This window comes from Rhipicephalus sanguineus, chromosome 11 (genome assembly GCF_013339695.2).
Source record: "Rhipicephalus sanguineus isolate Rsan-2018 chromosome 11, BIME_Rsan_1.4, whole genome shotgun sequence".
Taxonomy (NCBI): domain Eukaryota; kingdom Metazoa; phylum Arthropoda; class Arachnida; order Ixodida; family Ixodidae; genus Rhipicephalus; species Rhipicephalus sanguineus.
The window spans coordinates 123,447,566-123,475,380 of NC_051186.1; the positions used below are offsets into that span (position 1 = coordinate 123,447,566).

At 45.0% G+C, this 27,815-nt stretch overlaps 1 protein-coding gene across 1 annotated transcript in view; it reads right to left on the reverse strand.

Moving 5' to 3' along the window:
• The window catches only part of LOC119373768 (N-acetylated-alpha-linked acidic dipeptidase 2), a 45,340-nt gene extending 23,638 nt beyond the window's left edge, over nt 1–21,702 (reverse strand). The window contains exons 1-8 of the mRNA XM_037643829.2: nt 21,357–21,702; nt 11,924–12,217; nt 10,542–10,698; nt 7,003–7,116; nt 4,929–5,051; nt 4,216–4,396; nt 1,817–1,907; nt 588–677 (exon numbers count right to left, since the gene is read on the reverse strand). Coding sequence (XP_037499757.1) covers nt 588–677; nt 1,817–1,907; nt 4,216–4,396; nt 4,929–5,051; nt 7,003–7,116; nt 10,542–10,698; nt 11,924–12,217; nt 21,357–21,394 — 1,088 coding nt within the window. The 5' untranslated portion in view covers nt 21,395–21,702. The remainder of the gene's footprint in view (nt 1–587; nt 678–1,816; nt 1,908–4,215; nt 4,397–4,928; nt 5,052–7,002; nt 7,117–10,541; nt 10,699–11,923; nt 12,218–21,356) is intronic.
• Nucleotides 21,703–27,815: the final 6,113 nt, after the last annotated feature.

Sequence of the window (27,815 nt, forward strand, 5' to 3'; positions counted from 1 at the left end):
GTGTGTCTCGTGTGAGGCGCTCTTCGCCTTCGTTGGAATTCTGCGCTGTTATTCAGCACAAAGACAGTGGAATTCGAAAGTAGAAAAACGTTAACCCAGAGCTGCAGAACGTATGTTTCAAGTCGATGTGATAACTTACGAATGTTAAGAATTAGCGCAACGCCTTGTTTCTAAGTCTTCTAGTTTAGAGGGCCGTAGAAACGGCATTGACGGCTTTACGTAAGTCTGAAGCTGATAAGATCGTAGTCTGTGGGCGTCTTGCGTGAGGCTCATGTATATATACTCTATGTACACTCTACCTCGGAAACGAGTGCGTGTAACGCTTTGGTTTGGTGTAATGACGTCATGGTTAATTGAGTCGAGGATTTCGCCTCTCTAGAAATGCGGCCGCCGCTACCGGGGTCGGAACCTTGTCTTCCGAGTCAGCAGCAGAGCACTGTGACCACTGATTCACCGCGGCGCCATTCACATCACGCTGTCCGTATACGCTCAACAATTTACCGCTGTTAGAGAGTCAGCGACGTAATTGCTGTCGCTATTTAATAATGAAAAAAAAAAATCAGTCAATCGCTACGTTGTCAGCTCACTTGGCATTAGTGAAACCGGGCCCAAGGCGGTATGTGCCAATGTTCAGGTCTCCTGTCCAGTCTTCCGGTGACGCCGGTCCGTCCAGGCGGCTGAAGTAGAATAAAAAGCAGAGAGGAAAATGCAGAAATAGGGCAGTGAACGCCCGCTAAAAAAGTTCTCTCGTACTGGAGCGCAACGCTTGTTGCACTTGCGTCATTGCATTTATGAAAAAAAAGAATTACAATACTTTATTTCATATTAGAAGTAGATAAGGAGTGGTTGGTGCCCAGGTGTGTCTCCGGCTACTCCTCTGCTTTTACACAATAGTTTGCATCGTGAGTTTGTCAATGACCATAAAACAATACAAAGTTCACTCATGAATGGACATTCACATTCCTAATCCCGCTAATTAAATTTAATTGTCCGCGCAATAGTGATGTTCACGCGTCATAAATGCTCACACACACGAAAGGTCCACGCTTTACAGAAGAGTTCATCAAGGTGATCACATAACAGTCGCTGGGCCCTTACCCTCACTTTAAACAAAACTGCCATGACGGAAGCGCTGATAGTATGAAAACACGAGCAATAGACAATATTGTTATTCACTCTAGTATAGCATAAACCTACCACGAAAAACCGTTCAGGTTTGTCAGACAAAGAAAAAAAGAACTGTCGCTGTTTGTGAAAATATCTTTGAGCGATTTAACCAAACTGATCGAGGCTTGCTCACAAATAACTGTGTGGTTATTTCGTTTCAATCCTATTTCAGCATTTCCACCAGAAGCGTTTCTTTCAAATGAAACCCTGCCGGAATGAACGGACCACATGACTGGACTTACCATGGTCCTTAAAAAATCGCGTGACATTTCTAAAAACACGCATTTCACAACACACTTAAATTCTCCAGTTTTGAAACAATATATATATTTAAGTGAAATTAACCATTTGAGTTGGCTGATAAGTGTAGGCGTAAACAAAGTTAGCTGTGTTGGCTGTGTAAGTGGTCTTATGATTACCGTGAAGTCCAAAAAAAAAAAAAAAACGGCAGGAAGATGGAAGCTTGCGATGAAAAAATCTGTAAACAGAGGGTGGGTGCTCCAGCCGACGTTTCGACAAGTGGACTTGTGAAAACGTCGGCTTGAGCCCCCACCCCCTGTTTACGGATTTTTTCATCGATTACCGTCAAGTGTAATTTAAATTCCCATTAGGCAGGGATGTGGCACGCCGTGCCAATAACGTGTCTTACCTCAGTATCTGGGCCGCTTCCTCGAAGGACGCCGTGAATGCAGGGATGCCAGGAAGGTTCGCCTCCCTCAGAGGTATTCTGAAAGCGTCCTCTTGACAGATTGGAGAAGGTACAGGTTGGTCGACGAACAAGTGGCTAATGCTGTCAGAGAATGCTGTGACGCGCAGTCTGCGCACACAGCTTGAAGGTCATTCAACGCAATCAAACTAAAAATTCAACACCCGTGTTTTGGCGAAAACAAGAGCAGCAGTGTTGTCCTACTGCGACCAATTTACTAGGGACCATCTCTTTAGAGCAGCTGCTCAAATCATCGCATATAATTATGCTTCACTGATGATGCACTAACATTATTAAACAACCCAAACTGTATCTGTAGCATCGGCTCAACCTTCTTCAACACTGAATAATTTTACGTGAAGTGCAGACAGAAGGTTCGCACAATTTTCTCTCTGTCTTTTTTTTTTTATTTGCACTTATTCGTTCTACAAGAAGACGCCGTAAGAGGTGCTCTGGACGACTGAGAAACACTTCAAGGAAGCAGTCAAGCTCTCTCTTATTTGGTGAAAGACAGGCCCTAAACGCACAGGTAGAATTCAGAAATCATGTGAAGCAAAAGAAAATGTAGAGGAGGGCGTTCACTGGCGAACACAACTGTTGAGATTGTAGCCGCGGTCGACAAGCACTGAGAAATATACCGTTACGAAATCATTGCGGATTTGATTGCGTACACCACGCAGAATCGTGGATGTTTAAATATACAATTGTCTGAAAACTACATACGTGTCTGATGTTCGCATTCTTTGTCATTATTTTAACGTAAATAACCTCAAAGAGACCTGGTGTACATTATGTAGGAGCGTAAGAAAAAACCTACAAACAGAAGTCGAATTATAGAAGTATTAAATCAACTTTATCAAATATGTATTAACTATACGAACGCTGAACAAAAAATATAAAACAATGACAACAACGACAACAAAGAAAACAGCTGACCACGAACAATAATGTGTACATTGAGTTACTGCGAGAAAGAGAGAAGGTATGGTCAGTTTTCTCTAGCCGGACACGAATACCGAACGTGTGCTAACCCCTAAACAGAAAAGACGAAAAAGACGCCAGGCCTGCGATGAAACCGCAGCACAGTCACAGCGAAAGCTGGAAGAGCGGCATTTCTAGAGCCCGTTGTAAGCTATCTTGGGGCTACAATACAAGTAGACTAGAAAGGTACCCACTACGCCATAAATCACAATTTTTGTGAAGTTGGGAAGCACCTACTAAGCCATTATTCGTCATTCTGCGGAGAAGCGAGGCACCAGCTACACGTCTGTAGGGCATTATGTGCACTTTGTTGACGCGACGACTGATGACGATGAAGAATTATGGCTCAGCCTTTTGTAATGGGTTGGGAGCTTTAAACGGCCCACCAGTTATGTAATTTGCATTGGGTGACGCCCGCTCGCTATTTCCCTCTCCCGTCATGCTGTATAACATACGTTGACGTGGGAGAGAGACGGGGGGGGGGTGCAGAACTTACTGAGACCCCGAGGAAATGGATCATGCGCTCATGGGCTTCCTTGGCAACCAATCCAAGTGCACTTGCGTGGAACCCACTACGCTATAAAGCATTGTAATTTTACTGAGACCCCGAGGAAATGGATCTGCGCTTATAGGCTTCCTTGGCAACCGATACAAGTGCACTTGCGAGGAACCCACTATGCTCTAAATCATTCTAATTTTTGAGAAGTAGGGCAGCAGGCACTGTGCCATTTTTCTTCATTTTACGGAGATCCGTGGTACCTGCTAAACGCATGTAAGGCATTGTGCGCACTTTGTTGATGCTGTGCTTGATGACGACGAAGAATTATGGCAGAGATCTTTGTAATGGGTTGGAAGCATTTCACAACCTACTCGTTGCGCAATTCGCATTGTGTGACGCCTCGTTACAGAATTCGTGTTGTGCGACGCTTGGTGCTTATTTTACTCTTCTACCACGCTATATTGCATATGCTAATGTGGTTCCTTCCCGACATGAAGCCTGTATAGGACCTTTTTGCAAAGCAGTTTCAAGCACCGGCATGGCTCAGAGGTTGAATACTGGGCTCCCACGCAGAGGGCCCAGGTTCGAACCTCGTTCCATCCTGGAGTTTTTTTCTTATTCCGTTTTTTTTCTTATTTCGATCGATACTGGTTACGGACACCGGCGGCGGCGGCGGCGGCGGCGGCGGCGGCGGACAACTACGGCGCCAAAAACGGCCGGTGAAATGATCTCATAACAGCTTTCGCTGTAAAAAGGAACGAAGCGTCGATTGCCCCATTTCCACTGTGCACGAATATCAGAACAATCGTGCCGAGAAACACACAGACTGCGGCATGACTTGCGCTACTGTGCACACACTAACCTGTAGCTGGGTAAACGGGGGTTAGGGGGTCTCCGTTAACGAGCGAGAGCGTTCCAGAGGCGACTGCTGAGGCGGGTAGGGACATGGACTCCGGAAACGGCCGCTGTGGCTGCAGGGCGTAGTCTGCCGGGTCGGGGTAGAGGATGACCGCCGAGGCACCCTGCTTCTCCGCTTCTTTCACCTGGTAGAATATGTTAGTTTGCTGTAGGAGGGGCCACTGAATGAGTTAGTTTTAATATTCTACGTAACAGACTGTATTCCCGAATGTGTGATGGCGTTTGTTTGAAAATATAAAGTTGCAGATTGCAGATATTCGTGCAGATTTTGGCATGCTACCTTCTTTTTGCAACATCTGGAAGAACCTTGAATGTAACAGTCTTTGATAAAGCCTACTGTATACTGTACCAACAGCATTTTATGGTGATAAGCTTATTGCATTGTATCAGCAAGATTTTTTTGTATGTGTTATGTTTATGTCAATTATTCTGTAACAACCCCTTATGTAAACATCCCTCCATAGATCGCTAAGGCAATCAACAGAACTGCACTGAAGTGAATTAAGGAGAGAAGCTATGAGCAGCTAGTACTCCATCCCCTTTCCCCACCGCCTTCTTCTCCTCTCATGAGTCACACGACGCACAACGGACTGTATACGCAGTACGCGCACACGTTTGACGCAACAGTGATAAACGGTACTGGGCTCCCACGCTTACCTTGTTGCCGCGAAACACGCGACCGAACCGGATGACGACGATCCTTCCGGTGACGTTGATGCCGGCCTTGTGCAGGTAAGCGAAGTCTACCGGTCGTCCGTAATTGGCGTAGACGACTTCCGCCTGCACGAAAAACGTAACGCGAAAGTATGACAGCTATTCAACTGGAGGGATTACGGTAACATCAAGGAGGAAGTGCATATCTCTCCGGAGAAGGCTTTAGATTACTCGTCATGGTAGCTTAGCGGCTAAGTTACACTGCATGCTAAGCTCGAAGACAATTACCAGTCGCATTTCCATGGGGGTGAATTGCAACAACACATGTGTATTTAGATGTACGAGCACGTTAAAGAACCACAGGTGATCGAAATTAAAACCGGAGTTTCCCACAATTGATCGAGTGTTTCATATCGTGGTTACGGCACGTAAGAACGCAGAATTTTCTTTAATGCTATAGATTGCCGAAGGCGACAAAAAAAAAGCACTCACATAGCTTCCACTGATGTGTTTACAAAAATAACGCTGCTGACAGAAGCGTTGCGCCGCTCTTCCTTACTGTACGTATATATCCTTGTAGGCCTTGTGGAAATCCCAGCTGAATTTTAGAAATTCCTTGAACAGCGGTAGTATATAGCACGGAAGTTTTCTGCTGTTAGCATCATCTGTTCATTTGTGTTCGCTCTGTGCGTAGCTCTTAATTACTCAAAATAGTGAACCACTGCAGCTAAGCCACAATTGATAAACGAAGTATATTTCAGTAACAGTAAGATTTTTACGCAAGAAAAAAACGCCAGGCCTGCGCTGAAACCGCAGCACAGCCACAGCGAAAGCTGGAAGAGCAGCGTTTCTAGAGCCTGTTAAGCTCTCTTGGGGCTACAAAACAAGTACACTAGAAAGGTACCCACTACGCCATAAATCACAATTTTTGTGAAGTTGGGAAGCACCTACTAAGCCATTATTCGTCATTCTGCGGAGAAGCGAGGCACCAGCTACACGTCAGTAAGGCATCATGTGCACTTTGTTGACGCGACGACTGATGACGATGAAGAATTATGGCTCAGCCCTTTGTAATGGGTTGGAATCTTTAAACGGCCCACCAGTTATGTAATTTGCATTGGGTGACGCCCGGTCACTATTTCCCTCTCCCGTCATGCTGTATAACATACGTTGACGTGGGAGAGAGACGGGGGGGGGGGCGCGAAGAACTTTACTGAGACCCCGAAGAAATGAATCATACGCTTATGGGCTTCCTTGGCAACCAATACAAGTGCACTTGCGAGGAACCCACTACGCTATAAATCAGTGTAATTTTACTGAGACCCCGAGGAAGTGGATCATGCGCTTATGGGCTTCCTTGGCAACCAATACAAGTGCACTTGTGAGGAACCCACTACGCTATAAATCATTGTAATATTTGAGAAGTAGGGCAGCAGGCATTGTGCCATTTTTCGTCATTCTACGGAGAGCGTTGGTACCTGCTAAACGCATGTAAGGCATTATGCGCACTTTGTTGATGCTGTGCCTGATGGCGATGAAGAATTATGGCAGAGTCCTTTGTAATGGGTTGGAAGCATTCAACAACCTACTCGTTGCGCAATTCGCATTGTGCTACGCCTGGTTACAGAATTCGCGTTGTGCGACGCTTGGTGCTTATAACACGCTCTTCTACCACGCTATATTGCATGTGCTAATGTGGTTCCTTTCCGACATGGAGCCTGTATAGGACCTTTTTGCAAAGCAGTTTCAAGCACCGGCATGGCTCAGAGGTTGAATACTGGGCTCCCACGCAGAGGGCCCAGGCTCGAACCTCGTTCCATCCTGGAGTTTTTTTCTTATTTCGTTTTTTTTCTTATTTCGAGCGATACTGGTTACGGACACCGGCGGCGGCGGCGGCGGCGGCGGACAACTACGGCGCCAAAAACGGCGCCAAAAACGGCCGGTGAAATGATCTCATAACAGCTTTCGCTGTAAAAAGATATGTATAGAGGACTTGAGATTAAGCCAAGGGTATGGTTCATAAATCGCGTTTTGTTGGCAAGCGGCTATGTTCCTATTTGAAGCTGGCCATGCTTACCACAACAGGTGTACTCCCGGTGCTTGCAGAATACGCTAGGTAGGGCTCTATGGAGCCAGTCTTCTGTCTAGTTACCGAATACACAACTTTTCCTTGGCTGTCAATGATGGAAATCTGAAAATAGATGAATTATTAAAGAGTAACTCATGCTACACAAAACTCAAAAGAAATATTTTCTCGTAAAAGGGCAAACCGTTACCCGGTAGTAGCTTAGGTAACAATAGTAAGTGGAGTTACAGGTAATTTGCCAAGTGCAATAAGGTAGTAGAAACGTTACAAAAACGACTGAAGAAGCATGCAATTGAAAAGTTTTTCTAAAACTAAATTAAGCGTATACATCGTCATCATGCTCATCTATTAGAAATAAAGAGAAGCATAAGAACAGTCTGTAAAGATGAGAAGCTGCTTTGTAATAATAAGAAAACTAGCAATAATTCTGAACCTGCCATGCAGGCAATGAAGTTACTCCCACATCGGTTAACGGCTAATAAACTCTTGTCCATATATCGCCTACAAACGATGGAAGCTATGTTTCAAGCGACGTTTATTAGGATAATACCAAGAGCTTAAGATACTCATGTGTGTAGACTACGGAATTTCAACATTCAAGTATTGTAGGATTATAGAGTCCCACACATGACCATTTGAAGCGCTTCCAAAACTTCACGAGTACTGATCACACTGCAAGAAAATTAAGTACAGAAAGAAATAGCCTGCATTTAAAAATTTGTGCCTCCAACAACAGAATCTTAAAGTACTTTAATTCACAATCGCATATCAACTCGTTTAGCTAGTTACTGAAGTCGTGTGCCTGCCGCTTCAGGTGTATGAATGTGAAGTTTGAAGTAGTTTGCTGCCGGGAACATACTTCATGGATAATGTTCCGGGCTTCGTTGTGCCTGGAAAGAAGGCCGCCACGGCGGTACAGTGGGTACAGTACTCGGCTGCTTATCCGAAAGTCGCGGGTTCGCCGGTCACATTTCAGTGGAGGCAAAATGTTAGAGACCCGTGTACTGTATGGTACTGTGCGATGTCAGTTTACGTTAAAGAACCACAGGTGGTCTAACTTTCCAGAGCCGCCCACTACACAGCGTGGCTCATAATCATATTCTGATTTTGGCACGTAAAACTTCAGATATTATTATTAAATGCGAAGCATTTCTTAGCGAACCCCTGGCGCTTTGAGCGTTTCTATCTATCTATCTATCTATCTATCTATCTATCTATCTATCTAGCCGCCTACGTCTGGGTGCTCTCATGATCGCCTACTTAACTTGGGGTAAACCAAAATTTGCATGGGAGGGTAAGAGGATTTGACGAATATGACTGCCAGGTCACCACAAGAATGACGTTAAAATCTTGTCGCGTACGTCGTCAAACCCTTTCCACCAGACACGTGTGGCACATACCCGTTTACCACGGGCCGCGGTGTACGGGTATGCGCCACAGGTGATAGACAGTTTATACCTACCCAGGAACGGCGAGAACAGACATTGTTAACTTAAATGCTAGAGCGTTAAGGAAAACCAACTCCGGCAGCGTTGACTCAACGAATGGAAATTCTGAAAATTAGGATCCTAGCAGGAATCGAACCCAAGCATTCTGCGTAGTAATCAGGTATTCTACCACTGAGCCACGCCAGGTCTATATATTGCTTTGGAAAAACAGCCTACGCAGCCGTAATTTCGGTGCAACGTCAATTGTGGTTGTGGTGCTGGCTATCTAATATTACAAGAAAGCAATAAACACTACATGATACTCCTACGATGTCTACTCCTACGATATAGCCGTCATATCAGATTAACGCCGGTAGTTCCAGTGTTGGCTGCGCTTTTATAGCAGTCTAATAAACATTACGTTTGTATTCCTGTGATTCAGCAAGCTATATTGAAGCATTGCTCGACCCCGGAGGAATACATATACGAATGTTACATATGATATCCACATCACCGCACCGTCACGTGCACTTAGTCCGCCTGAACGACGCAGTGTCCTCTTAATTTCTTACGAGGCTGGGCGATGGCCTCATGCTGACCTAGGATGATGCCAAATTGATTAACAGCCGCTTTGTAGACTAGGCTACGTAGGCCACATACGCCCAGGTAGTCTACAAATACGATAAACAACATCAACTGATGATGGTCTACGTAGCACTATCCAGGCCTACCAGCGTCGATGGCCTATACCTCACCAACGCGAAGGGTGGCTTCAGGTTCCGACATGTCGCCGGCTCTGTCGACAGAAAATTTGTCGACGAAATGACCGAGGCATCCACGAATTCCAACAGGTCTACTATACCACATACTTCACTACACACGGACCCCTCGTCACCACGATCAGGACCGGGTCCTGTAAGAAGTCATTACCAGCTGCTGGTGCTCACTGATCACGCTGATGATGCCCTTGTTCAAGAACTGTCAAGAAGTTCTAGCACACATGCACACGGGTTCGTGAAACGTGCGTGCGTTCTCGGGACACGTATAAGCACTACATATCAGCTTACCGCTTCTGGTGTTGGTAATACCCACGTTGCCATTGGCAACGTTACCCAACCGTAAACTGCTTATATAACACATATGCGGCTCTTCAACATATATAAGTGTGCGTATAATTCTTTTACAAATCTTTAGCGCCATTTTGTAACGTGTCGCTCAGTAAAAAAAGTTACGCCACAGTCACCTACCCGCCGCATGCTTCATAACATCGACTCCCACGGTACGTAGGAGCTGCCGAATTTTTATTATTATTATTATTATTATTATTATTATTATTATTATTATTATTATTATTATTATTATTATTATTATTATTATTATTAAGCATAATGGTGCAGTTTAGGCACAACGTAATAAATATCTGGGTTTTTGATATACGTTCTTCACTGCTAATCCGAAGGTCGCGGGATTGAATCCCCGTCACGGCGGTTGCGTTTCCACAGAGGTGAAATGCTACAGGCCCGTGTGGTTAGTCTTAAGTGCACGTTACAGAACCCCAGGTCGTCGAAATTTCCTGAGACCTCCACTGCGGCGTCCATAGGCGTGCGCAGGGTTCCCCATCAGGGGGGGGGCGAAGGTTGATCGCATCGCCCCCCCCCCTCCTACTAAGTCAATGTACGAGGCAGATTTTGCGCCCTCCCTCCCCTCTTAGGTGACTAGTGGGGTCAATGTATGGGACAGATTTTGCGCCCCCCTGCCCCCCCTGTGCGCACGCCTATGGCGGCGTCCCTCTAAACATAGCGTTTTTTTTTTTGCACTTACAATCCCAGACAGTATTATCAGTGTGCGTGCAGAGGAACGACAGTGTTCGAATCGAGAGCTTTTCATTTTCAATTCTGCAAGACCGCCGCTGTGCCATCACTGGGCTGCCTCTACAGCTGGCGTAACCGGTTATTGGGGCACCCCAAGCCGTGACTTAATGAGCGAGAAATACGCTCATTGCGTGTGCGTGTGCGCGTCGCATTCGCTACTCATGCTTATTCAACGTTTCTCAAAGGTTTATTGACCCCTTGAACGCTCACGTAGACGGCAGGATGCCGATACCTGACTGTGATGGTCCGGATCCGGATGGGAGAAGTACGCCTTGTAAGGAGTCAGGTGGACGTCTTCAAGGCCGTGGGTTTTCCACATTTTCGCCACGTATTCCGCCGAGGTCCTCTCGCCTTCTGTGCCGCCCAGCTTCGGCATTTCGACGAACGTCCTGCGAGTAAAGGACGCCATTTGCGCTTATGTCTTGTTTGCACTAGTCAGGCGTCTAAAGAGTTGGGCACTAACAAGAACAAAAACAACAAAGAACATGAGAACAATGACGACATCAATATTGTGTTTTATACTCTCCACCTAAGAGAGAAAAACATCAACAAATTATTGCTTCTCTCCGGTGCTTTTGATGTAACCTATTTAGGATTGCGAAACGTATACAGCTATTGTTAAATAAATAAATAAACAAATAAATAAATACATAGATAAATAAATGAATAAATAAATAAATAAATAGAGAAATAAATAAATAAATAAATAAATAAATAAATAAATAAATAAATAAATGGGTAAATAAAAAATAAAAGATAACGGGCATTGTCAGGGCAAGTTTCTGAGCCTGCCTCAACGTACTCCCCACAAATAAATCATTACGACAAGTGATATTTAGGCAAGTTCAACAGCCCAAGTCAGGCAAGCGCAATAATTTGTAGTAAGCGAATGGACAGGCGCTCATTTTTTTTTTTTTTGTGAAAGTACTCGTAAGAAGAGTGTGTTAATCTTACAATGATTCTCTATGTCTGTGGTGCGTTCACGTTGTTTTCCATAAAGTAATGCACATATTAATATTGTACCATGCACTGTATATAGGCGATACATATTCCTGTTTCACACTAAGCGCACTGGGAATGATAACACAGACTGTTTTCTATTTTTCAAGCTTAAACCATCACGTGTCAGAGGAATGCTTTATTAGAAACTGTACGTGGTGTCTACTAATGCAACCCTGGCTGGTTGCCCATATTGTGCGGCTTTGTTGCTATCTTTCGCTTTTTCGTGGCACATTTACCGGCCAGATGCGCCGTGCTGGTACAGTGGTACAGTGGTTACAGTGTTCGGCTGCTGACCCGAAAGTCATGGACTCGATCCCGGCCGCAGCGGTCGCATTACGATGGAGGCGAAATGCCAGAGGCCCGTTTGCTGTGCGATGTCAGTGCACGTTAGAGAATGCCAGATGGTCGCAATTTCCAAAGTCATCCACTACGGCGTGCCTCATAATGATGTCGTGGTTTTCGCACGTAAAACCCCGGATATTATTACTATTTACCAGCCACAGGCAGCCCTGTTATTCTCTCTTATTATTGTTGTTCGCGCTTACCGGTCGCTTACGCGACTTAACTGAGGAGGCTACAGGTATATTTGTGAAATTAATTAGGTCGACTCACCGCAGCGTGGTCTCGTAGTCGTACTTGTTGAGAAACGCGGTGACGTCACCTTCGACACTCCTAATGTGGCCGACAGTGTCCGCCTCCGGCATACCGTGTTGGTCAGACTTGGAAGTGCTGCCACCGCGCATGGCGAAGTGTCCCAGCAGGACGCCACAGATGACGCCGAGCACGCAAACGGCCAGTCCGGAAGCGCAACAGTATTTCCGGCTGACCATGGAACCGAACCGGAAGTCATCAGTGTAGCCGGAACTCATCTGAAGGGACCTCATTCCTGTACCGTCCTCAGCGTTCCTAGACAGAGATGACATCACAAAGAAGCGTTTAAAAGAAACTTCTAACGCGACTAGTGTTGAAGATTGGGCAAGTTGGTTTGTCATTCTTAAGTGATGCAGCGCACCAAGGAAGATGAAGAAACGGGCGAACCGACCAAACGAAAGAAACAGCGCTGGTCCTGTTTGGCCTTTCTTGCCTCCGTTGTATTGCGCTGTTTTCTACTATGAAAGGTCTGAGCGCATCATCTTCCTTGGTGCGATGTATCAGCTGAAGAACTTTATGAAGTTTTTGAACAGAAATTCTGAAGAGGAAGATCTTGAGTTCTGCTTGAATTCTTGCAAAGAATTCAGTCAGAATCTACTCAGGCGGTTCTCTCTCTCGCTTTCTCTCTCTAAAAGCAAGCGAACATAAAGGGCAATTAATTATATTAAAGCAAATTAGAAAATTGCGTTACGCGACCTGATAAGGACGAAAGGAGACACATGAAAACAGATTCAACGCTACCATGTGTCTTTCATGCATATATCTGCTTTCGTCGTTTGTTTGTTTTCGTTGCAGAATTTCCTTATGATGAGAAAACTAATCGATTCCAGTATTGTTCTGCCTCATATTAAACTAGTTCCCACGTGAGGAATGACTGATGAAAATGAATTCTGCTATCTATTTTCGACAACATAACTAAGAGACTGCCATCTTCAGCTGTTGAATCTTGTTGCTCCTTAATCCCTTCGAGCCATTTTCACACTCTGTTCGCAACAGTGCAGCTGAAAGCGAATATATTGTACTTGCCCACGATTTTCCAGCATTCACTATCAAGCTCTTCCGGAACAGTGGGAAAAACACACGTGCTGCCAGAAATTTAAGGCCAGGCGAACACGGCATTGTAGGAACAGCTGCTGCTCACATGTGAAACCCCGGTGCCGCAAATGCGAAGGTAGCATTCCACATGAGGCGAAGTTTGCTTCGTCTATGTCACAAACAAGGGCGCATACGCTTCCAATGCTTTTTGCAGTGCAGCTGCTATAAGCTAGTTTCCAGGCGATCGCGGCGTGTGTAGACCTAAAACATCAGCGGTTGCCGGCTTGCCATTAGCTGCTGTAGCGGTCCGCCTGTTGCGGCTGCTGCCAGTTGTTAGACGATTGTGTACTGGCAGTGGAATAAAAGCCCTCTACAGGCAATCATGTAAAGCCTACATGGAGAACTGCGCAAATCAGGAAAATTCTGGCTGGGAAGAAATTTGATGCCAAGCCTGCGTTTCGCTCGTGACAGTGAAGCGCTACAAAGAACGGAGATTTTTGAAAAAGACAGGAGAACGCGCAACTCGCAACTGAAAGTATATTTGTAAGCAAAAAGTTTGTTTATCCTGTGTTCTTCTAAAGTATCCGTTCTTCGTAGTGCTTCACAATGGCGAAAGTATACCAACACGCCCAAATGGCAGTCATTCTAAATGCGTTTCGACATGCGCTCTTTAGGGGGCCGCGAAATATGCTGACGAACGCTAGAACGGAGACGCAATGCCGATGCCGCCCGGAAAGAGTGTTCCAGGGAAGGTCGCAGTTTACAATGAAAGTCTAAGCTTACGCATCGCTAAGGAGATTTTTATGCCCGTCCGCTCCACTGGTCGCCCCCCTTCACCGAGTGGAATGGTGTCGAGTATAATGGTTTGCTAAGGCGAAAGCCTTATATGTCTCATAAAACGCGAAAATTGACCGTCGGCGTCAACACGAGTGATGCAAAAATACTCGCGTGAAGACGTCACCATGTGACATCATCATGACGTCACAGATCGCCAGAATTGGTGACGCCATCAGAACGTCATTATGGCGTCACATAACGTTGACTTCACATGATGACGTCACCACGACGTCATCGCTTGGCCAAAGGCGGGCCGATCACGGAGGCAGTGCAAAATCAGGTGACGTGCAGAAAGCTTGCAATACCTGCGATCCTGGGAGCAGTGCAAAAACACGTTAGGTGCTGAAAGCTTTCGGAGGGGGGCGGGGCAGGATGAATACACCGACTAAGAAGAAGAAGAAGACGGGTTTCGCATTGGAGTCGCCTTAAGCGAATGCCTAAGGGACCCTGTGAGTTCTTTGCACACGCACAGCTGGGCCATGTTTGGAAGCTGCAGCGGCATATAAAGTACACAAAGTTACCAAAATCACATATGTGCAATCAAAGTAAATCTGACGCAATGGTTATGCACAAGCGGAGAAGTAACGAAACGCTGAATAAAAATGGCGTCATTGTGCCACAGTTCGTTACCATTGAAGTGAGCAGCGCCAGTTCTTGCAAAAAAGGAAGGGAGCCTTGAAAATTTCAGATTTTTCTCGGCCTTTCAATGTAACAAGTATGCCACCTAATAGCTGTTGCTAATAGGGAAGCAATGCTTGAAGGCTATCTGGTGGATTCTTTTCGCAGAATAACTATGGCTAGAATTTCAGACTTTGCTCTGCACTCAGAAATACATGCAGTTTTGGATTTCAAGGACCATGCTGCCTGCCAGTGAAATATAAAAAAAAACGCCTATTTAAATTTTGACTCAATTTTGAAGGCTTTATGTGTGAAAACCACTACGTGATTATGAGATACGCTATGGTAGGGGACTACGAATTAATTTCTTGCATTTCGCCTTTATCTCAAATGCGGTCAGCGTGGCCGGGAATCGAACTCGCGTCCACGGGAATCCTTGTTTCCTTCATCTCTATTTCGAAAACAAAAGTATGCATTGGAGTCCTGCTGGACTGCGTGGAAGAGGAACAGCAACTGAGCTGTGGAAAACTTGCTGCTACGTTCGCGTCCCATATTTGCGCCACTTTAAGTAATAAGCTAATGTTAAATAATTGATCATTTCGGAAGCGATTTAACACCTTTACAGAGCGCCAGAGTTGGGGAATGAACATAACAGAACTGCCGTGGATGATAGAAAAAAGCTTGGGAAATAAACATGGCTTCGAGATGCATTAAATTCAACGCTATAAAGAAATTTCGTTGTGAACCTTGCAGGGAAGTCGGGACCTATCTGCGAATTAAACTAAGTGTTCACCGCCATCATCTTCATGGGAGCGATCATAGAAAGTTCTATGCATAGAAGTTAGAAGGATCGAATACGTGCAGTTATCAATTTAAATGTTTGCTGTAACTCATGCAAGCAATGTCGTGCGGCAAACTATAGACAATTAGTCAGGTTCATGAATGGAAATTTGGTCGTCACGAAATTCAGGACACAGAAAGCGGGTGAGGACCGACTGTAAGCAATGAAATTGCTTTCACTCATTTCTCGGCGGCTTTCTGTGCGTTGAATAATTTCCAACCACGAGGCGATACTAGTATACTACACAACAGGGGCGTAGCCAGAAATTTTTTGTCTGGCGGGGGGGGGGGGGGGGAGGGTGTCAACCATACTTTATGGTTGGCGGATGGTGCGTGCGTTTATGTGTGCCTGTGTATATACGCAAACCAAACTGAAAAAAAAAATGTGTGTGTGTGTGGGGGGGGGGGGGGGGAGTTGAACAGAAACGTTACTAAGACTGTTTCCACTTTTTCACGCTTGCGACTCGCTGCGGTAACACAATTCATGTCCTCCTTTGAGATAAAAGCAGCAATACCACCCCTCCCCCCCTCCCCCCGCCCTTTACAATTCAGCATTGGAGTTGGTATTAATGAGTGTTGTAGTATTGTATGTTCAATACGATTCCCTTCAATCTCTATTAGGACTCATATGAGACGATGATTCGGGGGCTACGCCAGAAAACTCTTCGAGTGCTAATTCCTCGATTTAAAAATGTTGTTTTACGTTTTTTTTCCAAACTCACATGGTGCTTGCGAGGTCCAAATGTAATCCCTGCGTTGTGTTCCGTCCCGCCTCCGCACTGTGGCTCTTCGTCTCTGGTCGACTCTACTGACACGCTTTCCTTACTCGACCTTCGTCGAGCACCTCTTGCTAGGTTCTTACCCGACCAAGTGTTTGCGAATCGTATCTCTCGCAAGCACTGTTTGTGTGGACGGCGGCAACCCAATTTCGGTTATCCCAGATTGCCATAAGAATTGTAGTAGCGCGGACGACACTAGCTCCAGGAGTAAGCGCGGAGTTTGCGCCTTAGTGATAATGATCAGCATGAGCATCTTTGCCACGTGACCGCGTGGATTGCGCTTGCGCAAACCGTGTCCCCTTCGGGACAGGTGGGTATATCATACATTACGACACATCGGAACCTCGGCAACAGCAGCTTGAACCAATCTAAAATGGATCGAGAGCCTCTTATTTTGATCCTTCGCTCCGCCATGCATTGCGCATCGCTTCAACAACGCGACAACGTCTAATCTCGCTAATATATTAGAGGTGAAAACAACAGGCACCTGAAGTCTATGGAGAAGTTCTACTGAGTGGTCTTTCACTGAAACTGCACCTCTACGCTAATGCTTGTATGACGGTATACCTGAATCGACTTCTATCAGAACATTGTTGAATGGACGTCTTGTCGCTGCGTTATGTCTTGCATTGAAGATGTGCCAGAATAAAATGGTCGACTGCGGATAAAACATATATAGAAGAAGTTGCTGGGGCAAAAAAAAAGAAAAAAAGGAAGAAAGAGTGATAAAGAGACGCAAAGGCGTGCTTCAATAGCCGGCATTAGTCCGTTTGTTTATTTGCTTGTTCTTTTTTTCTTCTTTATTGGAGAACATGACATAAGCCCTACTTGCTCTAAGCTGCAGTTTGGCTACAAAACGTTGATTCACCCGGGAGCTCGCGTAGACACATTTCGAGGCACACGTGAGCTTTTTCGCGTCTTTCGATTTTATTCGTTCCATTTTTTGTTTCGCTCCTCCGCTGCGCTATTTCGGTCACCGCAGTAAACGAAGACGACGGAACGAAACCGGCTCCTGCCTAGGATGTAGCCAAGCACTGGGACGACGTCTCGGTAATTCGGCGCAGCGAACATGTACATAATAACAGGCAGTGAGATGACAGGCAGCGTCGCTGTGTGCATAATAATAACTGTTGCGGTTTTACGTCTGCAAGCGACGATATGGTTATGGTAGACGCCGTAGTGGAGGGCCCTGGAGATTTCGACCACGTGGGGTTCTTTATTGTACGTGCGTGCGCGTTGCATTTTGCCCTCTTGTCAAGTCGTCTTCTGAAATATACAACAGCAAGAAGTACGCTATGATTCAAGTCCACCTACCAGCTCATCAACAAGTTGTTGCTTTAGATACAGACTTGCAGCTATTTCAAGGAAATCACCCTCTCTTAATTGGACAAACGTCTACAATTTTAAAAAAATATCTGTAATTAGCCCCCTCTACACGTGACGCAGGTTACTAATCACGTCAGCTTCACACGCATCTTTGGCAACACAAACGCCTTTAACGCATCAGCACTACCACAAGACATCCGCATGTGAAATGATCCTCTTGATGATGTCATATTTGGAAGTAGTTTCGACAGCAGTTCCTGAAACATTTCGGCACAGACTTGAGGTGAAGTTTCTAAAAATAGCGTCGTAAGACTGTTTTATCGTTCAAAATTCAAGCTTTGTTTATTTTTACTAGGAATGTGCAAATAGTTAATTTCAGAACTGAATCGAATACGAATCGAAGAGCGATGACACCGAATCAGATACGAATACGAATCGAATAGTATTCCAATTGTTTTCGAACAACAAGGTAACCATTTTCAAAGCAGCCCTACAACGGCAATGTAACCATTTCCGAAACAGCCGAAGTATTCTGCAACATCCTTTTTAAAACAACCTTTCAGAAGCTTTAACAAAGGAACGCTAAAATTACTTTTAGCCGACAAAAAATAATGCCACAATTATGTAAGCTGGAGGAAGCTCGTATACAGCCGCAAATAGAGCCTTAGAAACATTTTTAACTGCAGGTTGCAATACAGAAGTGAATAACGTATTCAAAGTGGCGCTTTGTCAACAGCTTTTAAATGAAACGGATGTATAAATATTGAACATTATTTATGAACGAATGTTATCATGAGCTTCATGTCGATGGTGGATTGATCACTGTGTCGCTTCGGCGACGCTGTAGTTTTAAAGGGGTACTGACACAAAAAGTTTAAGTTCTTTTTTTGAGTCAAATAAACGGCCAAGCCCTCAAGAGCCTTAAAAAAATGTACTACTAAGCGTTGGTGCGCCCTGAAAAAAGTAATTACAGTATGTTTTTAAAAGCTAGTTTCGGTTCCTACTGTACCCTGAGGTCACAACACGGTATGATGTTCTCGTCAGGTGCTCGCGCAAGATATGGTGACGTTTCCACGGCCGCTCTGCCGTCCGCAATGCGGCTCCGTTGGTGACGCACAAGCGGCCATTTTGAATGTTTTGGTGACGCACAAGCGGCCATTTTGTAAGTTTTGGTGCCTGACGTCATCACAGCTAGTGAGACTGCTGCGTGAGGTCACTAGAATTAGTACTGTAGCCTGACGTCAAGCTAGTGTCGATGTCGGTAGGCGCACCATGGGAAAATTGACTTTAATATCAAAATAAAATATCTTATCAACATTTGCCGAACTTCACACTTGCTCAGGGCCGTCTCTGTATACAGCAGATTTGTACGGCAGAGTAAACTCACCTTCGAAAAATGGTGTCAATTCCCCTTTAAGCAAAAACGCCTTCCTCGATCCTGTCATCAATATAGCGTCGATAGCCTCGTAAAGCCTTGGCCTGCGTGCATCTTGGTGATTTGCTGATCAAAACAAGAAACGTTGCCCCTCTCTATTCCAACGTTTCGTTCCTTTGAGGTTTTTCCATCGCTGCTTACTATTAAAAATATTTGGTATTTCAAATACGCACAATTAGACTAGAGTACCAGATCGAATTGTACACTATTCGATTCGAATATTCGTGCACCACTAATTTTAACGAAGTGATGCGTTCTGTTTTTCTTAACGCACTGTATTGCAAATTTAGCTGCGTTGTGTTTTTTGTTAGTATTCACTTGCGTAACATAGTTTTCAATAGATAAAAAAACAAACAAATAAATAAATAATCATTAGTTATTCGGTATTTGCCAAGGTTGCGGCTCAGTGTCAAGAAGCGAATGCTTCTCGACATTCGATGGCGTGCAAATTCGATGGCGTGCGAATGATGGGCTGCGTTCTCAAGCAAAGTCGGCCGCCTGCTGTTCGCTCACAACTTAGAAGGTCCACTGTTTAGCCAGTACCTTACTGAACAGCGCTTGACCATTTTCCTCCCGTTATTCGTATTCCACGTGCTCGTAATCTGCCACGGTTGTTTTTGATGAGAGAATAGCAGACACGTAGTACAGAGAACAGGGGCTGAGGTTTAGCAGGTGCAAACGCAAACCACGCAAAAACAACGAGGCTATTTAAGAGAGCCCCGAAATATGGGAGTCAAGCGCTCGCACTTATGTGGCCGACTTCACGTATCGCTGATAGATAAGCCTAGCTGTTGTCAGCTACATAGAGGCGGCTTTTTTTTACAGTACTTCAACCTCCTGTCGGTCAGGCAAAACTGACAGAGCATCGACTGATGCGATTATCTTCTTGCAGCTTGTTCATTAAACATACGCGATAACTCGTTAGAGTGTGCGCTGATAGCAGCGACTCGTCAAAGGAACGTAAAGAAACTTTACAGGAGAAATAGCGCGTGCCCTGAAGTAGCGTACCAGTGAAAGAAAAAGTAAACATGTACACAGCATCAGTAAAACAGTATAGAATTATTAAGAGTGACAATGAACCAGATATTCAGGAAAATGAAGTGTTGATATCAGCGATAACCATGTGGAATATTACTTACTTTATTTTCAAGCACCGCTGTGCGCATTTCCCGCGGGCTCATACAGGTTCATACAGGCTAATTGTGTAGGTCAACAAAATAACGCTATAGTTCTTTTAAACAAGTGAACGAAATGTATCTGAAATTTTCGACAAAAAGGCGTCGTTACACGATGCGACAGTGGTTGAATGTCATTATTGAAAAGAACGCCTCTACTTTACCTTCAAATGCGTCACTAGTGCAAGAAAGAGCTGTTTCGCTGCTAAATTGTTCCATACCTCGACTGAGGTATGCCGGGAGAAAAGACGAAACCTTAGATGCGATACAACGCGAAATAAATTGCCTGTTGTGCTTATATTGCGATTATTTCTACATGAATGGCGAAAAGGTGATTCTAGGTATACACCTCCGCTTATATTTGTTGAACCATGCTACAAATAAACAAATTCCATTGACGAAATACTTTTTCTTTGCGGCAGCGTATTGATGCACACCTAATAACGCACGGCAGTGACGACGCAATCCAGGTGCAAGGGCACCTTGACTTGGTGACTATGAGAGCGTTACTTCGCATTTTCAAATATGCATATAATTTTTTTAGCTATCACCGGGGGCCTGGCGTAAACAAGCACGTTCAGACGCTCGGTGCCTTTTCACCAACGCTGATGTTTTCCTGTGATGTTCCTTAGTGCACGCCGGTGCGTTGAGACGCTTGGAGCATTTTTCACAACGTTGACTGGCTGTCATCGAGTCGCCGTTGAATCGAGTGTGGATACCATAAGAAACACAAGTGCCATCAAGGATAATGCTGTGTATGCGCTGACTGCGAGAAACATGGATGGTTAGTTTCCCTCCGATTTTTCTATTTTATTAATTGGGCTTGATCGACGGGGATTGCACACGATGCTTCCGCATTCGAGATTCGAGGAGTGTTCGAATCAGTGCTTTGTAAGTAGCTCCCTTCGTTTCAGGTACTGCAGCTGGTGCAAGTGATGACTGTTGATTTGATATACGCTGCTTAGAAAAACTCCTATCGTCTAAACCAGGCTCCCTGTTTTTGCAGGCGTTGCTTTTGCTTGCGGCCCGCGTATACATTCAGTGTCGCTACAGGTGCAGCCTTCGTCAGCGATTGAGCCAGCGTAGAAGCAGCCGCAGCACACGCCGTTGGGTTGTCGGAGCGCGATATACACACAATGCGAGGCCGCGAACTTATCGGCGCTATAGTTGGATGCAGTGGGCTTCGTTTCGTAAGCGGCGAAGTGGACTGCAGCGAACACACACATACTATCTCCCTCTCTCTCTCTCTCTCACACACACACACACACACACACACACACACACACACACACACACACACACACACACACACACACACACACACACGTGCTTGAACGGAACTAACTCACCGAGGTATTCCCCTGTAACGTAGCTCACGCTCGTCCATGCGGCGCTGGCGCGAACGAGCGCCGGTCGAGCTTGCACGTGCACGCAAGCGAGGGGGCGGGGTTGGTCACGTGAGCAACTGCAGTCGAGGCATCGTCGCGCTGACGCCAGCAGCAGCACCAGTCAAACGAACCGACGGGGGACAGACCGAGGCTCGCGAAGTCGTCAGTGCGGCCGCGAACGGTTTGACCCTGCTCCCCGCCGCTCGTTGGCTTGGACGCTTTCCACTGGGCGACCTCGTAAACGCCGGGCGCGCTTTGTTTTTCCTTCTCGGCGTTTGCTTCCGACGCGCCGCGGTATCGGCTTGGCAGCGGCTGCTTGGGGAGTGCAGACGCAAGCGACGCGTCCGGCGAGACGGCGTTTGAACTTTGCGTGCCTACTACGCCAGCTGCGGAGGGCTGTGCGAAAGAAGCGCGCAGCGCCTCGCCGGGATAAGTTGCGCGCCTAGAAGTGCGGCCAGCTGCTGTTATCGTTTGCTTGGTTTACGAGCGCGGCTTTTCTTTCTTCTGAGAGCCACGAAGCTGACATGAAACTGAATGGCTAGCGCTGGTAGCGCCACCTAAGCGTGGAGGTGCGAACATAACTTCCTTCTCCATTGGTGCTGCGGGATTTAAAACAGATGTTAGAGTGGCAGCTCGAAGTATAGCTAGCGAACAGGGTTCTTGCCCCGGTGGGCTGCGGCGGAAATGCCGCATAAGGCACTCAGCACTCGAACTTCCTTCGTGCAGTGGAGTTTTCCAGCGTGACTGCAGCGCCAGAACCCGCAGCCTAGCGGATAAAAGAAAAGCAATATTGAGACGGGTCCAGGCAAATTGCGAATGCGATGCGCGCGTCTCCTCCCTGCATAAGTGGGCGCAATGTGGCCGGGATAGAGGGGGGACGCATGCGCGCGTCTGCTTTCTGCATGCCCCTGGCGGCCAATTCAGCGAACTTGGGAAGGTCACTGCGAGCAACGCAGCTCCCTCTGGTCAGTGGACGTTGTAGTGAGAGAAAGTAGCAAAACTGGGCAGATGCAATCACATTATCAGCGGCATTGTATTTCTTATCAAGACGCAAGAGTGTGCGTTATCTGGAAGTTTCCAAGTGTGCATGCGCTTCATACGTTGAGCGATCAACCACAAAGCGACGCGTTTTCGTGCGATTCTTAACCTCGTGACATCTTTCCTTGCAGCCTTATCGGCAGATGTCGGCGAAACTGGAGGAATAAACTTTATTAACAATAAATGGTAGTGGACATGGGGGAGCCAGGCTGGACAGGGGGCTAGATTGGGACCCAGGGTGCCGCAACACTACAGACCCAGGGGGCCGCCTATACAGACCAGTCCGCCAGCCTGGTCTGTATGTGCCAGTTTGTGCTTCTTAAGGACCTCTCCCAGGCTTCTGGTGAGGGAGATGGGCTGATAAGTGAGAGCTAGATAGCGCCCCCTTGCCAATGCACGGTGCCCCATCACAAGCGCCCTAGCTTCCGTGCCGCGTAAGCGCGTCATGCATGCATGTCCCTTACGGAAATGTCATATATGGCACTTATATAAATTATATGCGGCCATATATGAGTATATATGTCTGCATATGTGGCTACCGCTTACCATATATGGATGTAAATAGGGCCATATATGGCGCGATTGGCCCATATATGGAGACAAATACAGCCATATATGGCGCGGCTGGTCCATATATAGAGTGAAATGCTGTCATATATGGCATGGCCACACCATATATGTACATCAAGTAGATCCATATATGGGGTTGTGCTACCATATATGGGATGAACAACGTATATACGGCACGAGTTACTAACATATATGGGGATTGTCATATATGGCAATACGTACAGGAAAGTGGCCTAATTGGTATCTACACCAAGAGTATCAAGTATAAACATTGTTGCAATGCAATCATGAAAGATAAAATAATAAGGTATATGTACGTGTCAGTGCATGGTTCACGCGTGTATAGCTTGTACTGAGTTTTACATGAACTTTAGGTTTCCAACAATAAGTGGCAATTATTACGACGTCGTTATTATATATACGAGATGTTTTTACAAGGGCGCTATCCTGTCCGCACATATAATACATGCAAGCTCCCAAACCTCGCTATTCTCATTAACCAAGCCGATGTGTATTGTTGTGGTATATAAAAAACGCCATGCATACAACTTCTATTGTTCACAGTAATGCATGGTTAAATAAATGCTAGTTTTAATGCAGCTTTTTATCTCGCACATCAGTGGACAAACTTGCTGATAATTCGAAGTTTGTGATGGCTATATGCTGGACACTTCTTTTAACGAGGTTTCTGTGAACGTTGTTTACTCACATCTGGGATCACTTTCAGTTGACATTTACCATAATAGTATGCGCAGAGCAATATTTGAGGCAGTATTTTCAAAAACAAAAATGAGACAGTACAATTCTCGCAGGCCTTATGCTTACATTAAAAATTGGTGTCGTGCTCATGTCTTGCAAGGATGCGCTTTGCGTTTCATTTGGCTGCGTATAAACTTCTTGAATGTGCAGATCGTCACCTTAATGTCCATTTGTAATGAGTACATTCAAAGAATTCATTTGATGCGAGGTTTGAAAGCAAAGCGTCAGTTGAACCTCACTCGATACATACTTAAGGGGTATACGTTAAGAAGTGTCCAATTGACGCACACACGATGCACATTTAATTCACCAATTATTAAGCGCTCAGAATGCTACAGTTTTATAACACCGAACTCACCAGACTTCTATTTTGTGCGTGTCATTTCTTGATCGGGATCGCTAATAACGTGCACCAATTGCCTTAAATGTTACCTTGGAAATGCATTTATCACGAGACGTTTTTTGAATAATTAAGGGCCTTACATAAACCAGACTGGCCATTCTATTTACAGCGCCCCGTAGAGCAGCCACGTAATAAATAAAACTACATGGGGCTATGTCCTTTCAACACTAACAGTGTGGCGCATATGCTTGTGAACTATACGCGAATACGTATACATATGCGCGCACATGCATAATTACACGCTCGCGCGCAGCATCTCATGGGTACGCGGACACACCCGTTTGTTTCAATTGGGCCATATGATTTTTGCCATGGGAGTAATATCGTTGATTCAACGTTCATCTAGGGGTTGTAGGAACAGTACATTTATTATTATTATTATTATTATTATTATTATTATTATTATTATTATTATTATTATTATTATTATTATTATTATTATTATTAAAGCATGAGAAGAAAGATAAATATCCGGATCGAACACGTCGTGGCAGCCAGCGTACGTGAAGCAGCGAATTGCAGATTCTACGAACGCCTCCCTCAAAGGACATGCACCTGTGCCTCTCGGCAGCCAGCGGGGATAGAGCGAGCCCTATTGTCCCGAAACCCGCGTGACTAGTTAAACGCGGGGCTGCTTGCACTCGGCGGACACAAGCGTGGACAAGCGATTCCGGTCTGAGGGGTGAGCAACTCGGCGAATGCATACTGGAAACTTCCACTGCACGCAGGAACACAGACGACCAGAAGGCGCGTGGCCCATCTACGGTTGCGATAAAGAAAATAGCACACGAAAAGTTTAACTTGTAAGGTGTTAATATCGCGTTAATAATTATGAAGAGTTGAAACTTTGTTTGCCAATAAGCTTCGCAAAATTTACTGCAGCGACAACTGTGTAAATTGGTGATCTCACGGACACCTTAGCGCTGCATCATGATCGAGGCTGTATCCATCCGCGCCGCTGTTGCTTCTTTGCTGACCGGAGCAGCATGCGCGGCTAATGTTCGTCACTTGTGATCTCTCTTGCTCTTATTTCGTGTTCAGCGACTGATTTGATTTTGCACTGACTTCAACGCAGACCTGAGGAATTTACTTCTCTGCATGTGGTGCAATTGCGGATGCAGAGGCAAGTGTGTTTTTGTGGAGAGGCCGTTGGTTTGACCATCGTTAACTTTTGGTGCGGAAAAATGGACGCCTAAGCTTGCGTGCAAGTTTTCCTCGCATCTTCCTTTCTGAAAAGCTGTACGGATAAGTGTGGTCGTCTTAAGTTGTGATTAAGTTCCTTTGGATTTACTGGCTCTGTACATCACAGCCTCTGCTAAATTTTAAGGTAAGTTTATCGTTTTCATTGCCTTCTTACGCTGTACTCAAAAATTATGAAAACTCACAAAGCGTAGTGCATTGCATGTTTCGATTAGTATATGACTGCATAATAATTGTGGTTACGTGATTAAGACGTCGTATTCTAGCTATTTTATTTTTACAACACCATTTTGTTTTGTCTTTTCTATTTCTTCCAGACATGACTCCCCCAATTTATCGGAAGCAAGCGCTGTACCAACTAAATTATGGCTTTCGTGTTATTGTAGTTTTCGTAAAAATAAAAAAAAAACATAAATATATCTGGATATTTTTTTGCTTTGACATTTGAGAGAACACCAAAAGTCAATTACAACTTACGCAATTAACAAATGAAAAACGGTTGGCAATCCGCATCCCCAAGTATGTGTCATGACATATATGTGCCCGTGTCCTAAATTGTCGGTTCTCGCCCAGCTTTTACCTTGTTTTTAGAATTACGCTTGTCTTGAAGATAAGTGCACACGGCTAAAACGTCTTGCGAGGGCAATTCTAGAAGACGGTGTACAGTACTCACGGATTCAAACGGGACAATGTAGGACCAATTAACGCCCATATTTTCGTCTCCACCGTCTTCAGTTCGGGTCATATCGGCGTAATTTCGACTCGACCGCGCAGACCAGAGCAACATTATATGTAGAGACCAGATTAGTTGTGATATGATGTGGTTATCTCGAGCGGTTGCGCATACTAGTCGTTATACTAAAAAATGTGATCTCGCCTTTGAATCCGTGAGCACTGTACGTAATTTTGTACAAGTCGACAAATTAAACCCGACTGATCTGCTTAGGGCTTGCAACTGATTAAAATATTAATGTTTTAGTAGCTGTATCAAAAGCAGGCAACGTTTTGAAAACACAATTTTTTAGCGTCTGGTTTTCAACAAATGTCACTCCATTTTTACTCGCACAGAGACTTATAGCCGCCATTTTTTCACTATACTTGCATATCACAAGCTTGCGTACCAGCCGCTATTGGTCGAACTCCTTAAAGGTTAAATATCATGTCCCCTAAATCATTCAATGCACACGCAGTCCACATGGTCAGTGGCAAGTAGATAATTTAATTTGTCTCGCAAAAGAATCGCAATTGACACGCAAAAATATTCTCAATAAAAACACAGTGGACAATGTGTTTATGAAACTGAATAGTAAAAATACGTTCTTTGTGCGCAAAACGTTTCAGAAAAGACAGATAGGACAGAGCGCACTCCTATCTGTCTTTCCTGAAACGTTTTGCGCACAAAGAACGTATTTTTCCTTTTAGAATGCAGTACCAACCAGCCCAAGTAGCCACCCTGTTGAAACTGAATAGAATATGTCGATAAGCACTCCATTTACACACAATGTATCTTTTCGTGAAAAGTTGATATAGCCTGAATGAAATCACTAAAAAGAAACTAGAGCGCAACTTATTTGCATGCTTTTTAGCTACATGGGCACAGAATGCTTCGATCGTGCATGTTAAAAGAATATAACTGATCTGAATCTTAGCTGCCTTGCCAAACTGTTGTTGTGCAGTGAATGTCTCCATACATTAAAATAACTTGACTAACAGTCATGTGCTGACCCCAAACAGTAATGAACAGCAAAATGACAGTTCTAGCAATAAAGCTTTGAGGATAACTGTAATTTTTCTTGGGAGGGCAGTGAAACAGCTCACAACCCTCGTGTTGAAAACACGACTCCTACTGCAGACCGTTGGGTGGCATCAATAATCATGGAGCATTAATTCTAGCTGTAGAATGATTTCTGCAGCTTTAATTTATGCCGTGCTCACAAGCGGAATTCATATGTAGCAGTCATCTATATATGGCTATATATAAAAGTACCCATATAAAGCCATATATGGCTTGCATTCATATATAGACCTCATCCATATATGGGTATATCAGGAATTGGGCATATCAGGACATATATGGCCATATATGGCACATATCAGGAATTGGGCATATCAAGCCATATATGGCTATATATGGCACATATATGGCGAATATTCATATATGGGCCTGATATGCCCAATTCCTGATGTGGCCATATATGGGAATTTTTATATATGTCCATATATGGGATTTTTGTAAGGGGTAAGCCAGGCGCGACGAGAAATGAAGTGTAGATTTGTGTCGAATACGGCAAGTGCTTGCAAAATGTTCGCCACCCATCAAAAACTTCCGGAGAGAACCTTGCTAGCGGACATGCACATGCTGGAAATGCCGCGAACAGATAACGGCTAGTATCTATTAATTTTTGTACGATTTTTGTACAGCGCGTATACCTATGGGCGTCACCGAGAAA